This window comes from Spea bombifrons, chromosome 5 (genome assembly GCF_027358695.1).
Source record: "Spea bombifrons isolate aSpeBom1 chromosome 5, aSpeBom1.2.pri, whole genome shotgun sequence".
NCBI classification, from domain to species: Eukaryota; Metazoa; Chordata; class Amphibia; order Anura; family Pelobatidae; genus Spea; species Spea bombifrons.
In genome coordinates, this window is record NC_071091.1 from 38,700,381 (window position 1) to 38,717,318 (window position 16,938).

General features: G+C 39.3%; 1 protein-coding gene across 2 annotated transcripts in view; it reads left to right on the forward strand.

The window, feature by feature from the left end:
• Window positions 1-16,736, forward strand: part of NT5C3A (5'-nucleotidase, cytosolic IIIA) — a 46,532-nt gene extending 29,796 nt beyond the window's left edge. The window contains exons 1-9 of one of the 2 annotated variants that reach the window (XM_053467636.1): window positions 760-861; window positions 10,253-10,351; window positions 11,615-11,684; window positions 12,091-12,137; window positions 13,718-13,803; window positions 14,859-14,948; window positions 15,192-15,354; window positions 15,641-15,841; window positions 16,156-16,736. In XM_053467636.1, the coding sequence (XP_053323611.1) occupies window positions 10,253-10,351; window positions 11,615-11,684; window positions 12,091-12,137; window positions 13,718-13,803; window positions 14,859-14,948; window positions 15,192-15,354; window positions 15,641-15,841; window positions 16,156-16,257 (858 nt within the window). In that variant the 5' untranslated portion in view covers window positions 760-861 and the 3' untranslated portion in view covers window positions 16,258-16,736. Of the gene's footprint in view, window positions 1-759; window positions 862-10,252; window positions 10,352-11,614; window positions 11,685-12,090; window positions 12,138-13,717; window positions 13,804-14,858; window positions 14,949-15,191; window positions 15,355-15,640; window positions 15,842-16,155 lie in introns of those variants that run through there. The other variant, XM_053467635.1, reaches the window with a different exon arrangement.
• Window positions 16,737-16,938: the final 202 nt, after the last annotated feature.

Sequence of the window (16,938 nt, forward strand, 5' to 3'; positions counted from 1 at the left end):
GTTCCTAAATATAGAAAGGCTTTGAGCTGCAAGATAATATGTAAACATTGGATGGACTGCTTGTTGATAATCCTTGCCATTTTGTAATGTTTTCATTGTCTTCTCTTTTGTTTAATATAAATGTATAAAGGAACCAGAATGTTCCCTAATGGAGTGTAGGGTAATATTCATGTATTAAAATGACACACAGGTACCCTGAATATGTTCTGTAGTATGGTAGGAGCAGGGCCAGTCCTAGACGAACAGTCTCTAGCCCTGCAGCAACACTTTCTTGTTTCATAAGAGCGAACCCATTGGTGGCGCCCACTACCACCCAGGGCGCTGGTCACCCTCTTAGCTTAGCTATATGGTTTCCAGGAGGCTTTGTGTAGTTGCCAGTCTTAGTAACAGTCAGCAGTTAGTTGTTAGAAACCATAGCTAACTAGATCATGGGATTTGTAAAGTCCTGGTAGCTTTACTTTGGAACACACCATGTGTATTTATAGCCACAACATTGCTCTTATACAAGGCTAAGATTAATTGTATGGAGCTGCTGTTGTCCAGTTATTAGACCATGTATGACAGCCCAGTTTTGAAATAGCTGCTTTAGTTTTACTGGATGAAAGGAGACATTCCCTCTGCCTTTGTCAGAGCCAACATTTTTTTCTTAATGCAGGCTACTGCCAAATGACCCTGTCTCTGAGGATTCCAGTCATGGCATTGGGCCCAGTTATGTTTCTCTGCGTCAGAGAACACCAAGCGACTCAGAGGGATTAGTTGGTCTATTTATGGCAACGCCCTTATCTACACCTTGAGCTATATAAGTTCAGTGCAGAGAAGCAGAATTTTCTTTTCTCTGATCAGCTGCTTCAGTGAATCCTGGTAAGAATCATCTATTCGTGTAAACATCCTAGTGACATCTTATCTAAGAGCATAGTTGCACCATGTACTTGTTTAGCTTGTTTAACTAGATTCTTAACTCTATGAATGCCTCTGTGGCTCAAAGAAAGAGGGGGGGGGAGCCACAGGCTTTCTTGTCATCTATGTAATAATTAGTCTTGTTTTATTATGTAAGTTTTTTGCATATGCACCTTCATTCAGCTTTGAAGCGGTGCTGGTTTTTAATGTATAATAAATAACCTTGTTTTTGTGGTGATTGATTGTGCTTTGTCTCGGTTTAGTTCTCTTTTTTTGGAGGTGATTGTGAATATATTGGTAAAAAAAGCATAATTTTTGTAGTGCGTTTGTTTTAAAGCGTCAGTCTTTTGTTAGTACTTTAATTTGTTTTTGTTTTAAGAAGCATTCATTGGATAACTATCTTATTGTGGATTTATTTTTTTAACCCCTTAAGGACCAGGCTGTGTTTTACCTTTTGTACCATTGGGACCGAGGCTGTTTTAACACTTTTGCGGTGTTCGTGTTTAGATGTCATTTTCTCTTCACTCATTTAGTGAACCCACACAAATTATATGTTGTTTTTTTCAGGACAAGGAGGGCTTTCTTCAGATACCATTGTTTTAATCATATTATCTAATTTCCCATAAAAAAAATAATAAAATATGATGAAAAATGTAAAAAAAAACACATTTTCTGACTTTTACCCCAAAAATCTTTTACTCATCCAAAAAAGCTAATGAAAAAAACTACTAAATATATTCTACTATTTGTCCTGAGTTTAGAAATACCCAATGTTTTTATGTTTTTTTGCTTTTTTCTGCACGTTATGGAGCATTAAGTACAGGTAGCGTTTTGCTATTTCAAAACCATTTTTTCCAAATCTGGTAATTCCTCCCCCCATGTGCCATTTCGGGTATCTTTGAAGCCGGCCAATGCAATTTACCCCATCAAATCATATATCTTTGAAAACTAGACACCCCAAGGTATTTCAAATGCTAGTATTTTAACCCTTTCCATGCATGAGATTCTACCACCAGCCTTTGCCACACTTTGTGTTAGTATTTTTTTGTTTTTTTTACACAAATTGTACTTTGGGTATACATTTATAGCTCCAGGTGTACGTCACTATCAAACAACACCCTAATATGTGTTCAATAACATCTCTCGAGTACAGTGATACCACCCATGCATGGGTTTGACTGCTGTTTGGGGATAAAAGGCCACATTTGGGAAGTGTGCTTTTTTTCCCCTATTTTGGTCAGTCTGTGCCTATGCCCTATCTTTGAGCCTGGCCACTACAATTTACCTCATAAAACCATATATTTTTAAAAACTAGACACCCCAAGGTACTTAAAACGGTAGTATTTAACCCTTTCCATGCATCAGATTCTACCACCAGCCTTTGCCACACTTTGTGGTCGTATTTTTTTTTGTATTTTTTTCACACAAATTGTACTTTGGGTATAAATTTATAGCTCCAGGTATACGTCACTATCAAACAACACCCTAATATGTGTTCAGGAACATCTCCCGAGTTCAGTCATACCCCACATGTATGGGTTTGTCTGGTGTTTGAGGTTAAAATGCCACATTTTGGAAGTGCGCTTTTTTTCCCCCCCATTTCGGTCAGTCTGTGCCTATGCCCTATCTTTGAGCCCGGCCACTCCAATTTACCCCATCAAACCATTCATTTTTTTAAAGTAGACACCCCTTGGGTATTTGAAATGCTTTTTATTTAAATTTTTCCACGTCAGGATTTTTGGGAAGATACAGCGCTAATTTTAGCACTTGCTCATAATAATAAACTTTATTTTTTTATTTTATTTATTTTACTCTTTTTGGACTTTTTTTTTTACATTTTGCTGGAACTGGATAGTTCCTCTAAAGCATAATAATTTTTAAATGTTACCATGTTTTTTTTAAGCTTTTTCTTTTTTTCCTTTTTTTTAAATTTTTTTATTTATTTTTTTAATATTTTACTAATCACATAGTGATTAGAAAGCTGGGCTCCATTGACTTGTATGGTTGAATGCAGTACCTGTATTCAACCTGCAAGTGGAGCCAGAGTTCTCTAGAGGGTCTGGAGACCGTCTAGCCAACTTTTAAACCTTTATTATTTTTTTTCCCGGGCCGCCGCCATCTTATGGATGGTGAAGACTGCGTGCAGCTGCGGCTGTGACCGCTCTCCGGAGCGGTCACAGTCCATCAAGAGGTAAGTGTTTGGTGTCGCTGGATGCCTCCTGATCGAGGCATTCCAGCGACACCATTGAAGTTTAGGAGGTGATCGTTGATCGCCTCCTAAACGCTTTTAAAACGGGCGTCCGCCGCCATACAATGTATGGCGGCTGTTGACGCCCCGGGGAGGGGCCAGACATGGCCCATCATGCCGATCTCGGTGTTGCTGAATGCCTCGACATCGAGGCATTACAGCAACACCGTTTAAGCTTAGAAAGTGATCGTTGATCACTTTCTAAGCTTGTTTAAGTCTGATGACGTGTCAGGTACGTCATAGGTCGTTAAGTGACCGTTTTGCATGACGTTCCTGACCCGGCAATGGACGTTAAGGGGTTAAAGGGGAGCTTGTATTACTTATATTTTATATGACCTTATTTTAATTAATCACCTTATATGAGATTTAAAAATGTAAGTTCTGTTCTCTATAAATTGATACGTTTTGCTTATAACTCAGCAAGAAAAGTTAAAATAACTGTTCTTTTATTTTCAGTAAAACTACCTAGACTACCTCTGTGAAACACGTGATTTCTAGGTTTTCAAACATTACAAAAATCCTTATTCATCCATTTGCTTTAGTTTCTAACTTGTTAGGAACGAACATGATTTCTTTTGAGTACCGTATTTGCTCGATTATAAGACGAGGTTTTTTTCAGAGCAAATGCTCTGAAAAATACCCCTCGTCTTCTAATCGGGGTCGTCTTCTAATCAGACCTCAAATAGAGGTCTGATTAGGAGACTGAGATCCAGATCCCCCGCACCGCTGCAGGGGACCTGGATCCTCCTGTCTCACCCGACCCCCCCCCCATCATACACACGCTTACCGGTGCTTCCTTGCTTCCTCTGTGTTGCCGGGGCAGCGGGTTGACGTCTACACGATCCGCGTAGACAACGTCCGCTGCAGCCGGAAGGAGGTGTGGCTAGCAGCGGGGGTTGTCTGCGTCCGTCGCATAGACCTTCCCCGACTGTCAGAGATCAGAGAGCTGATCTCTGACAGCCGGGGAAAGTATACGCGACGGACGCATACAAACCCCCGCTGCTAGCCACACCTCCTTCCGGCTGCAGCAGAAGGCGACGTCAACCCGCTGCCCCGGCTGGAAGCACCGGTAAGAGAGGGGGGAGAGCGGGGGAAGGGGGATGAGAGAGTGTGTGTGTGTGTGTGTGTGTTTGTGTGTGTGTGTGTGTGTGTTAGTTAGTTAAATGGGGGTATAGGGTGTGTGTGTGTGTGTGTGTTAAATGGGGGCATAGGGCATTTCTGGAGTGGCGTTAAGGGGGCATTTAATAGAGCACTCTGCCTCCTGAAATGCCTTATACCTCCCTATATGCCACTCTGCCCCATAATATGACTTTTAACCCCCTAAATGGCAGAGTGGCATATAGGGGTATAAGGCATTTCTGGAGGCAGAGTGCTCTATACAATGCCTTTTAACTCCCTTAATGCCACTCTGCCTCCTGGAATGCCTTATACCTCCCTATATGCCACTCTGCCCCATAATATGCATTTTAACCCCCTAAATGCCAGAATGGGATATAGGGGTATAAGGCATTTCTGGAGGCAGAGTGGCACATAGGGGGTCAAAAGGCATACCATGGGGCACAGTGGCATATAGAGGGTTAAAAGGCATATCATGGGCCACAGTGCCATATTGGAGTGGCAAGCCTGGGGGCAGATGTGCGTAACAGGGGGGCAGGTTGGAAAATACAAGAAATAAAAACAAAAAAAATCTTTTTCTCAATCATAGCTTTTATTAAAAAAAATAGTTTACATGAATTAACATTTACTGGTAAAACTTTTTTCCTTTGGGGTCGTCTTATATTCAGGCTTTTTCTTTTTTTCTTAAGTTAATATTCAGATTTTGGGGGGTCGTCTTATAATCAGGGTCGTCTTATAATCGAGCAAATACGGTATATCCCAGCACATTGGCAAAAAAAAAATCTTATAGCCATATATCAGCCACTGTAATAATTCAGAGATGCTTTCCCAAGGTTAGGAAGGGGGAGAATTCAAATCTACTGCCAGCTGGAACTAAAAGATAACACATGTACCGACACAGAGAGAAACGAAACTAGATTAACTGTGTGCACTGGAAAAAAAAAAGCCCTAAATCGTACACATTTCAAATAAACAAACCAAACTTTTTAGGTTTTTAAATCTCAATTTGTCCAAATTTGAAGACATTCCAAAATACTATTGTCTTTGATGGATTCAGAACTAAGTGGAAAACATAGCTTGGTCAAAATAGGGCTATTGATTACCGACAATTTGTCTTTACAATGCCTCTAAAACATGCTACTCCTGGCACATTCTTACTCTTCCTAAAGTCTTTGCCCATGAAAGGATTAGGTAAATAATAATAATCAACAAACTACCAAAGTCCCACAAGTAATCAAACTCCTGCGATAATGTAAGACTTTATCATTCGAAGGTCCACATGTTATCTCGGTTTCAATGCGCAATAAAGGAATACATATGTTTGTGTACTTGTTGGTGCATAAACTAGGTCATCTTTTTTTACAGAAAAAAAAAGTTTTGGTTATCACACTCATTGTCATTTCTAGTTGTAGAGGTTTTAACACAGTTACTAATGTACAGATTACTGTATCAGATGAGTAATAGTTTAATGATATTGTGTCGCTTTCTTTTTAAAGACATTTCTAGATTTTGCATTCAATTCTTTAAGGATCTGTTATCTACTAGACTTTAAACCTGACTTTCTATCACACTGCCTGTGGTAAACAATAGAATGGCCTTAATCACACAGCTGGACTTGCAGGCTAATGAACGGCCATGCAAGAACAGACTTCATTAGCATTGCTGTAACAAAAATCAGCTTAGTGGTATGTTTCAGAAGGAAAAGATACCCCAACAAAAAATGGAGCCTCCCGATCTGCAAATAAAGGAAGTTTATTGGAGCAAAATGAAATCGAAACCTGGATTTTAATGCTAACTTACATTACTGTATACAGCACTTTATTTTATGCTAAAGCTAAAAACAATATTTTTTCTATGGGGTTTCCCCTTCAAGATCCTGAGACATAAATCTGGTAGATCTTAACATGAAATAAAAAAGATTGCAGTCAAGATGTTGGAACACCCTCTCTTTTCTGCTTGCTAATTAAATATATGAATGGTTAAGTTTTCTTTTTTGGAATGTTGCTAAGCTATAATGATTAACCTCTACAGGGCCGATTAAAGGCTATCTTGATGGAAGTAAAAATACTTAAAACCTTTAGAGATGTTATAGGTATCTTTAGGATATGTTGTATTGGTAAGGTTATAGTTCTAAGTTATTCATTGCTGAATGAATTTCAACTGCAAACTATTACCTCTATTACAGATTTTTATTTTTTTGTGGAAGCAAAGGCTTCTGTTTTGTTTTTTGTGGAGGATGGTGACTGCCAGATAATGTTGTGTAGGAAAGGAGAATCAAAAATAGGTAGAGGAGAGAATAAAGAGAAACAGACAAAAGGGGGGGACAGAGTGAAGAAAATATGAGTGTGGGAGAGAGGGGAAAATAGAGGAATTTGGAATGGCAATACACTTTCTTTGTGTGTGCCTCATAATTAAACAACGCTATATTCATTACTTCTCAGAAGTACCTTATTTATGTGGATATGATTAATACATTACTTTATAGAATAGCTTAGATTTTTTTTGTGATGTAAGAAAAACATGTAATGATGAGTTTTTAACACCACATTCTACTTAAAGGCACATATGCACTTAAACATAGCACTTACAGATAGCTAAGAGGACCCCTTAAAATCCCACTGTCACAGTCCCGGGTCCCGGCAAGCATGGACAGGCGAATGCCCATGCACGACGGGTATCGGGGACTGGTGTAGCTTCTCCGTGTCCCGGTTGGCACGGGCAAGCTAATGCCCGTGCACGACGGGCACCACAAGGTGGAGACCCTCAGAGACAAGTACTTACCCGATCTCGGCACATCCATGGTTCCTGTGTAGAAGACGGGGGCGTGTCATCACAGCATAGCTGGAGGCGTGGTCTTGATGGCCAGCTGAAGCTGCATCAGTGATGTCATCCAGTGGGCAGAGCTTAGGTCTGGCGCCGGATTTAAAAATCCGGAAATCCTCCTCCCAGTTACCCTGTTGTGGTCTTTGCTGTATGCACCGTGCTGTTTAGTCTCCTGAGTATTTTGACCCTTTGCTTGCCTGACGTCTCTCTTGCCTGCTGATTTTGTACCGCTACCTTCTCCGATTTGGCTACCGATTTGGCTCGTCTGACTACCCTCTCTGGATTTTGACCCCGGCTTGTTCGACTACCCTCTCTGGATTTTGACCACGGCTTGTATGACTACCCGATTTTGGTGCTCCGACCCGGCTTTCCTTTTCGTTTTGGCATCATCTCCACCCTGCGGGATCCTTTACCAGATCCTTCTATGCTTTTCCAGTACCTTGTTGATCCAACTCCGTTCCAATATTACCTACCTCTACCTGGCCTCCTTACTGTTGGGATCCTCTAAATCCTGGGGTGCTGCCGCCGGGGGCTTCTCCTTCAGCAGTAGTACTTTGGGTAGAAAAACTTCCGCGGTAAGTGCCAGTGTGGTGGTGGTCGTGACACCCACTATATGGATTTGCCCCTTTGCCTGCATGTGTGTGTGTGATTTATATGTGTGTGTGTGCATATGTATGTGTATATGTATGTATGTGTGTGTGTGTGTGTGTATATATATATATATATATATATATATATATATATATATATATATAATGTGTGTGTGTGTGTGTGTGTATATACATATATATATATATATCTATATACATATATATATATCCCTTACCATCTACATTCTACTGGCACTGACCTATTTTATTTACAGGCACCTTATTTACAGGCACCTTCTCAGCATTTTTTGGCACTTGGCCATGTTTTAGGGTGCATGTTTGATGAATCAAGTTTCAAAATGTTTTTTTATACCATACATGTCACTGCTGTTAAACAGGTGGAATTCTGCCTTAACTTCTGAGGTTACACATCCTGTCCATCTCATATTTTGCTGATGGAAGGCTACTGTAATGTTAGGGGATGGTTTCTTGTGTTATCACTGAATGTCTGTTTGCATCGATGTCATAAAAGCATTGTACTCCTCATTTATCTTTCTGTCACCCTTCTCATCCCACATTTGGGGTCTGTTAACTCTTACCACCAGTGCGGTACCTAGACAAGACCACATTATCTAAAATAACATTTAAAAAAACGTTATGTGCTTTTTTTTACATCTGAAGATTGAGTAGCCTGGTAAATATTTGATAGCATAAAGCCATGTTTCCTTTGGTAACATTTTATTATTTTTTTTTAACTAAGACTAACTAGACATCTTCATACACAAAATAAGCGCATATTAAAGCAGGCCCTCTGTAAATGTAAAGCAGTAATATAAAAAAATTACTTTGGCTTTTGCAAGACTATGCAGTTGATCTTAAAGCCATTGTTTTGTGGCAGAGGGTGATCTGGATTGTATCTTTATTTCCTTATGTGGTTAGAGCAAAGAACACTGTTTGATTTCATGTAGTCTAAAGTAAATGTAACCATATGGTGTTTATATTTTAACTGAGCTATTGCACATTTGAGCTGTGAAAATTGAATTTGGGCTGAAGATCATAGGTTTCTTTTTCTTCAGGCTTACAACAAAATGTGTCCACATTCACTTTCTGAGAACTTGCTTGTACCTAGAAACAGAACATTTCTCAATTTTTCTAGCAAAAGTTTTGTCAGCACTTTATACTACAGAAGGTTGTTCAACAATGTGGATTTAGTAGAAGTGGAGTACATGAAGTGTTTAGAAAATTCCAGTTATGTTCCTAGAACTTGACACACATCACAGTCAGCGAAATCACCATAATGACCCTGTCCTTAAACTTCATCCTTCTGATAATCCTAACACGTTTGTTTAGGAGTACATTCTCATTCACCTCTGACATTCTGACTAATGGTCAGTGGAGGAAAGGTGTGGTGTGACAACAGTGGCACACTGCAGGTCTGCAGATAATGACGTTTATTGGAACAAAATGTGGTAAAAACAGGTTTTGGTCAGTGCTAACCTACATATGGATGGATGTATGTAGCATATACTGGATATAGCACTGTATTCTATGCTCAAAGAGATAGATGTGTTTTTTTCCATGGGACCTCCACTTAAAGCAAAAAAGGAAAGAAAAGAATTAGCATTAGTGTTCATGAAAAACATGCATTGTACAGCATTGTGGAATATGATAGTACAAAGCATGGAATATGTTCTCATTCATCCCTAAGGAAAATGTTCCCTGGTACAAAGATATGTTGTGGAAACAGAGTGTTTTATTAATTTGTTACATGGGGCAATTAAAGAAACTTTTATTTCCAGTGTTCCCGTTTACCGTTACCAGTGGCTTGTTGGGGGGTCAGTGTTCTGCCCCACCCTGGGTACCACTAATCAGGGAGTTGCCACTCATCAGGGGGGTGCCACGCTGGCATACAGAGGTCCAAAAGTGTCCCCAAAATTGCCTCTTTTTCAATGTCTCTATCTTTTAAGCCAACCGCTTCTGTGTCCCTGTCTTCTTCTCACAGTTCCACTTGTCTTGCCCATCTTGTTTTTTCGGAAGTACCCTGAGAGGCCAGAATAATGCAGAGAGATTCACGGAGAAAGAGGGGGCAGAAACACTTATTTTAAATCACAAATCCGTCTTAATTAGTCTGGCCTCTCAGAGTACTTCGTCAAAAGCGCGGAGTCACAGGGACAGCCTCTCCCCTTTCCTCCAATCGGGTGTGCCCAGGGAGGCTCCTCCATTTTGCGGAAGTGCACCAGGAGGCCTGGTTCACGGAGAAGCAGACAGAAAAAAAACATGGGGAGAAGTGGACAAAGGCAGAAGAACAAGAAGAAACAGAGCTGTGGGAAAGAAAACAGGGACATGGAAGCTATCTGTGAAAAATGTAGGAACACACTGACAGAGAGGAGAGGAGACTGAGACCCAGCTCAGGGTGCACCCCCAGAACGCTACTGATATTAAATATTATGGAATTATTAATGTATTAAAACCTAAAATACTGTGCAGATGTCATATTTATATTAAAAATGTCAGGTATTTCAACTCTGCAACTGATATTCAGCAGTTTCCTTTTTTTAATTTTTGTCTCTTTTCCTAGATGCCTGAGTTCCAGAAAAAAACTGTCCACATAAAGGACCCTGCAAAAGTGGAAGAAATAATATGTGGTCTTATAAAGGGAGGAGCGTCTAAGCTTCAGGTACAGATGAACAAAATGAACCATCAGTATTACCACTTCTACATTTAACATGAGGTCGGGACTATCCTATTTGTATAACAAATGCAATATGAATTCTGGAACAAAAATCTTTCCCTCTTGGATAATACTGTATTTGCTTAATTATAAGAGAAGGTTTTTTCAGAGCAAACATGACCTTTCCGGTGTTCCATCATAGAAGCAGCAGCGGAGGTTGTCTGCGCGATATGCACAGACAAACTCCGCTGCTGCCGGCACTTCCTCCGGGGCTTCTATGACTGAGCACTGAAAGGTCACGTCACACAGGTGCTCCATCATAGAAGCCCCGGCGGAACTAACGGGCAGCAGAGGTTGTCTACATGCATTGCGCAGACGTCCACCCTCCCCACTAGACACCAGGGAGTCTGAAGTAAGAGGAACGAGTCTGGGGAAGCATTGGTAAGTCCCGGGGGGGGGCAGAGTGACATATGGGCGATATAAGGCATTCCTGTACGCAGAGTGGCATATAGGGGATTAAAAGGCATCTCTGGCAGGTCAGAGTGGCATAATGGGGGTTAAAAGGCATTTCTGGGGGCAGAGTGGCATAATCGGGTTACAAGGCATATGGAGGCAGAGTGGCATATAGGCAGGTATAAGGCATATCTGGGGCAGAGTGGCATATAGGGCTTAAAAGGCATTTCTGGGGGACAGAGTGGCATAATGGGGGTTAAAAGGCATATCATGGAGGCAGAGTGGCATATAGGCAGGTATAAGGCATATGTGGGAAACAGAGTGGCAAGCCGTGGGGCTGATGTGCATAACTGGGGGGGGGCAGGTTGGCAAATAAAAGGAAATAAAAACAAAAAAAATCATTATTCTCATTCATAGTCTTTATTAAATATGAAAAATAGTTTACATGTGAATTAATGTTTACTAGTAAAACATTTTTCCTATAGGGTAGTCTTCTATTCAGTTTTTTTCTTTTTTTCCTGCATTAATATTCACATTTTGGGGGCTCGTCTTATAATTGAGCAAATACGGTATATTACTGTGTAAAGAAGGTAGATGGCTTCTTTAACCGGAGTCACGTCTATCTCGTCTCGTCAAGTTTTAAATTCTCTACATTATTAATTAATAACTGGAGTTATACAAATAAAAATTCAAAATCATTCATTTTCAGCAAAGATTATAAAGCTTTATAGTTTGTAAAGACCATTACAAACCATTATTGACTATCGTTGTTTACAATAGTTCAGAATTCCGAATAACTATTACTTTTAATCACAGGTAATTACAGATTTTGATATGACATTAAGCAGATTTTCCTACAATGGAAAAAGATGTCCCACTTGCCATAGTAAGTGCTATAATATTGTGAAGTTTTAATGGATATCTAAATATAGTGTGACAACGTTGTTCTACCAGTATTAAAATGTGTTCTTTTGTAACATTACGAGCTCAGATTCCTTCCACAGTAATGTTATACAGTAGTCTGCAGCTTGTCCACGGTTTAACAACGCATTTTATCTTAAAACAAGTAGCTTTTTAGCTTGACTGAAATACTTCAATGAATTGTAATATTTTAGTACTTGGTGTTTTGTGACCCAGCAAACACAAATATGTTGCATATCTAAAAGCAACCCCCTCTCTGTAGATTGCTTGCAGACAAATGTGGTTCCAATGAAAAAGTACATAAATCCATTAGATCCAGTTTTTTTTTTTTTTTTTTCACTTTTTTTAATCATCTTCTTTTTCCTTGACAGATATAATTGATAACTGCAAATTTGTGTCAGACGAATGTAGGAAAAAGGTGTGTAAACTTTCCTGTGAAATTTTCAGTGCTGCTGTATAAAGCTAAATGTGCATACTTGTGAACTTCCCCGGAGTTCACAGAGCTAGCCAAGCTAGCTAGCTAACTGTCTCTTACACTCTGCTACTGTCTCTTCCACTCTGCTACTGTCTCTTCCACATCTACATACCAGCTAATTCTCTGCATAGAAAAGGGGAAAGTGACCCAGAGAATTAGCTGGTATGTAGATGTGGAATTATGGGGAGATGATACGTTGTTCATCCCCCCATCACAGTGGTACCCGTGTTTTGATGAAATGATTTATTTGTTTTATACCTTGTTGTCCAAAGTGGTGAACGATACAGTGAACATCCTGGGGCCTGCTCAGGGAGACAATCTCCATCTGCATTGGACCATTAATTAGAAGGGGCTAGAGGAGGGGCCCTCACTAGAGTTAAGGAGATATCAGCCAGTCAGGAGAGAGTTTTCAACTGTCCTAATTGGCAAGTCCTTCCACATGGAGCTCACTGTAAGCTGCAGCCAGCACCAAGCAAGAAACCCACTGTTTGCGTGATTTGTGTGTGATGATAGAGGAGGTTAATTATCTGAGACTACTCATGTCTGGCAATGACTGAATGTAATCTAAAATGTATTTTTTGTGTATGCGACAGTGTGTCCATATGTGAATCAGTGTGTTTGTGTGTGTATATATAAGATATGCCTGTGTGTGAAATCTCTTCCCCTCCATACGGTCCATGAATGGCGGAAATAAAATCACCTTAGCCCTCACTGGTAGATACGTCTCTAGTCTGCCGCGATGCTTCAATGATGTCCTTGTCCCCTGGCTGGTCTGCGTCATCTTTGTGTTCAAACGCCACCAAAAAACATCAGTAGGAGAGAAAATCCTGTTGGGGTGGAGGTATGGTCATCTGGGGAAGGGAAGACCATGTGTTCTGTAAGGGGCCCTTAAACTTCTGATGACAGCCCTGAGTATTGCATACATTTCTGGAGATCTCATCTCCAAAAATATATGGACAGAGAATTCAGAGGAGGACTACTAAAAAAGAAATATCTTCATAAATATCTATATCTGGGGGGGGCAAGATGGGGATTGTGATAGAAACATTAAAATACCTAAATACATTTGACAAATGACAAGAGGGAGGTTTATTTCAGAAGAGAAAGAATGTTAGAATGTGAGGTCATACTCAAACTAGAGAGTCAGAGGGTTAAGGAAGTTCTACTTTACAGAGAGGGTGATGGATAACTGTAACAGCCTAGTGGTACAGGCTAATACAGTAAGAGAATTTAAACATGCATGGGATAGGCATATGGCTATACTGAATCTCATGAGAGACAGAGGACTGATTAAGGGATGAGTTTTTTATGGCAGGAAAATCAGGCAGACTAGATGAGCTGAGTGGTTCTTATGTGCTGTCAAATTCTATTAAATTGCATATCCTGAGAGTATTACACAGTTAAATTTTTAACTGTAAACTTTACACACAAAAATTATTTATTCTTCTGACAAAATACTGTATAATGCAACTAGTAAACTAGGTAAACTATGTAAATTACATTGTATGAATTTTCATTTACAGCTGTATCAGCTAAAAGAAAAGTATTATGCAATTGAAATTGACCCAAACCTATCAATAAAAGAAAAATACCCATACATGGTGGAATGGTGAGTGTGTCATTTTATAAAACTTCAGTGGTGTCAGGTCTCGCTCTCTCTCTCTCTCTCTCTCTCTCTCTCTCTCAATAATTGCTGGGTATGCATTTAATTTTTGGTTTGTTTTGTGTACTTATTCTAGCAACAACCCAGGAATCAGAATGTTTGAGCATTTTATGCTTTTTTGTGATAAAATGTGAAAGAGAAGATAATGGGTTAGCAGACAAAATTACCAGTATTATTCATTAAATGGGCTAGTGTGACGGGACCCTCCATCACTGGGACCACTGGAGAGGCCTGACTGCCAGCCTCCTCCCTATTGACTATGGGCCCTGGGTTTCTAAAGACTTCTGTGGCTACCCCTAGCAGTATATCGTGTCATCACTGGCTGAGGGGATTATCTCCAGCAGACAGACAGAATCTGCAAGCAGGGAGTGACCGCCATTGTTTTAATTTAATATCAGACCCCTCCACCCCATGGTGCATTATTACGTTGTATAAACCCCCCCCATTGAATTGTTAATCCCGTTACTGCCCCAATTGTCTCTGGGAGGCAGATTAAGGGGGCAGTTTGTGTCCCAATATCTTGTTTTATGTTAATGTGTGTTTTGCTGGCTATATCCAGCTCTGTGTGTCCTAAATAAATCAGTCTATCGTTTGGTTTTACCCTACACTGAGTCTTGGCTAGTGACTGGGGAACCGGGGAAAGAGTGGTGTCCCAGGCTAAGGGAGCACAAGTCAGCGGAGGTATTTGGTCGGACTAGCTAGCTCCATGACAGCTAGTAATATAGTTCCGTTATACAAGATCAACCCGGGCAGCGTATTTTTTTTAAACTATGTAACATTTTCCCCATCTGTATTCAGATCTTACAACAGCGTGACTTTTAACGATCACCTCAGATGGCCACCGGTGTAGGGTAACAGACTGATTTTCATATGCTCATATGAGGTCACCCTTAAAACCTGTCAATTGCTTGAACAGTTCTCAGGCTTAGAAAAGGAACAACATTATTAAAAGTTGCACTGTTGTGATCTATGTAATAATTTCTCAAATTTGCACTTCTCAGGTATACAAAGTCCCACAAATTACTCATTGAGCAACGTTTACAGAAAGACAAAATGGCGGAGGTTGTAAGAGAATCGGATGTAATGCTCAAGTAAGTATATTTTTCTTCTGGAACCAAGCTAGACAGCTGGAGTTGCCATTTTAGCATTCAAGTGATATTTTAACAAATCCATCTTGTGAACAGTAACTCTGTCATTACAAGCCCCCCTCCATATAACTAGCATTTTGTGTGTAAAAGAATATTGGCCTTTTTGCCATGTGGCGTCATTGATTCCAACTTGAATTTATTGTTGGCAGGATACTTTTTTCAGGATGTTTGTTTTGCTTATTGCAGGGAAGGGTATGAAGCATTCTTTGACAAACTCAACGATCACAACATACCCGTGTTCATCTTCTCAGCGGGTCTTGGAGATGTATTAGAAGAAGTTATACGTCAGTCTGGGGTTTATCATCCTAATGTGAAAGTTGTTTCCAACTTTATGGACTTTGATGAAAATGTAAGTTGGGGTATAGTGGAACACCATGTGCAAATATGGCAAAAAAAACTTTAAGAACACTAAGAAAATGTCTCAAAACGTCTTGACCTGCCCCTTCGACACACAGCTTCTTGTTCAAACTCCTGCTTAAGTGAATAAACTGATTTGTGTTTCCGTCTCTAAATTTCTTTTATTAATTAAGAAAAACTACACAGTTGTATTGTTTTTGCAGAAGATAACTCATTTTTGTGTGTTATCTCAATTTTATAGCATATATGTAAATTACAAGTATGTTGTCTTCTTATAGGGCATTTTAAAGGGATTTAAAGGAGAATTAATACACGTATACAACAAACATGACGGTGCCTTGAAGAATACAGAATACTTCGGCCATCTGAAGGATAATAGCAATATCATCCTTCTGGGAGATTCATTAGGAGATTTAACTATGGCTGATGGTGTGCCAAATGTGGAGAACATCCTTAAAATAGGATACCTTAATGATAAAGTAAGTTAGCTATACCATCTATCAACATATTCTTGGGCTTCTTGGCCATTTTTATGTGTAACTTTAAAAAGAAAAGACTGGCACATGGTTATATTAAATTATAAATGTTCTAAAGCATTTTTTACATTGACCAAGCAGAGGTCCTTAAATAAAAATTATAGAATGGAAATAGATTATTTTTCTTTGGCAGGGTGCATCTGACCAGTCTATGTATAGAATTATATATAGCTTGTCTCAGACAGTTGGAAAGGACTGTGTAGTTTTTGTTTGTTTTATGGCACATTGACACTAAATATTTGTCATTTTCCCCTCAGGTAGAAGAGTTACTAGAAAAATACATGGACTCTTATGATATTGTTATAGTCAAGGATGAAACACTAGATGTGGCCAATTCCATAATACAGAAGATTTTGTAAACTGCATTAAGCTCAATCGCCACCATCTCAGCAGGCATGCACACTGCATTTTGGAGAAGAGAGTATATATAAAATTATATTTTTAAATTTTCTGAACTTAGTTTTACTTATGTTTATTTAAGTGTATTTAATATAGCCTTTTGAAATTTTAAAGCACCTTACTTTCCAGCAATGTGTGGTTTGTAATGTTCTATCATTTTATTTGTTTCTATGATTTTGTATCCCTCTACATGTTCATTGCCTTCAGTGTATTTTGAAAGCCTGTCTAGAACAAAAGGTATTTAACCACACATATAGAATGGTTTCATTCTACCTCTGAAAAGTCTCAAGATGGAAATAATCTTTATTTTAAAATACACTTTTAAGTGTAATATTTTGTACAATCATTAATGTTTGCCAAAGGCCAAATAATGTGCATGTTTTTTAAGTAGTGTTTGTATTCTGTTTTTTATGTATTAAAATACCATAAAAATATGAAATACAGTGTATACTGAGTCTCTTCAAGTATAAACTCTGTCATATCACTGCTGGGTAGGAATCAAAAATCAATGGAAATCACTTAATTGGAGATAAAATTTTGGTGCTAGCTTGTATAATTCAACTCTGTAAATATATATACCGTATTTGCTCGATTATAAGACGAGGTTTTTTTCAGAGCAAATGCTCTGAAAAATACCCCTC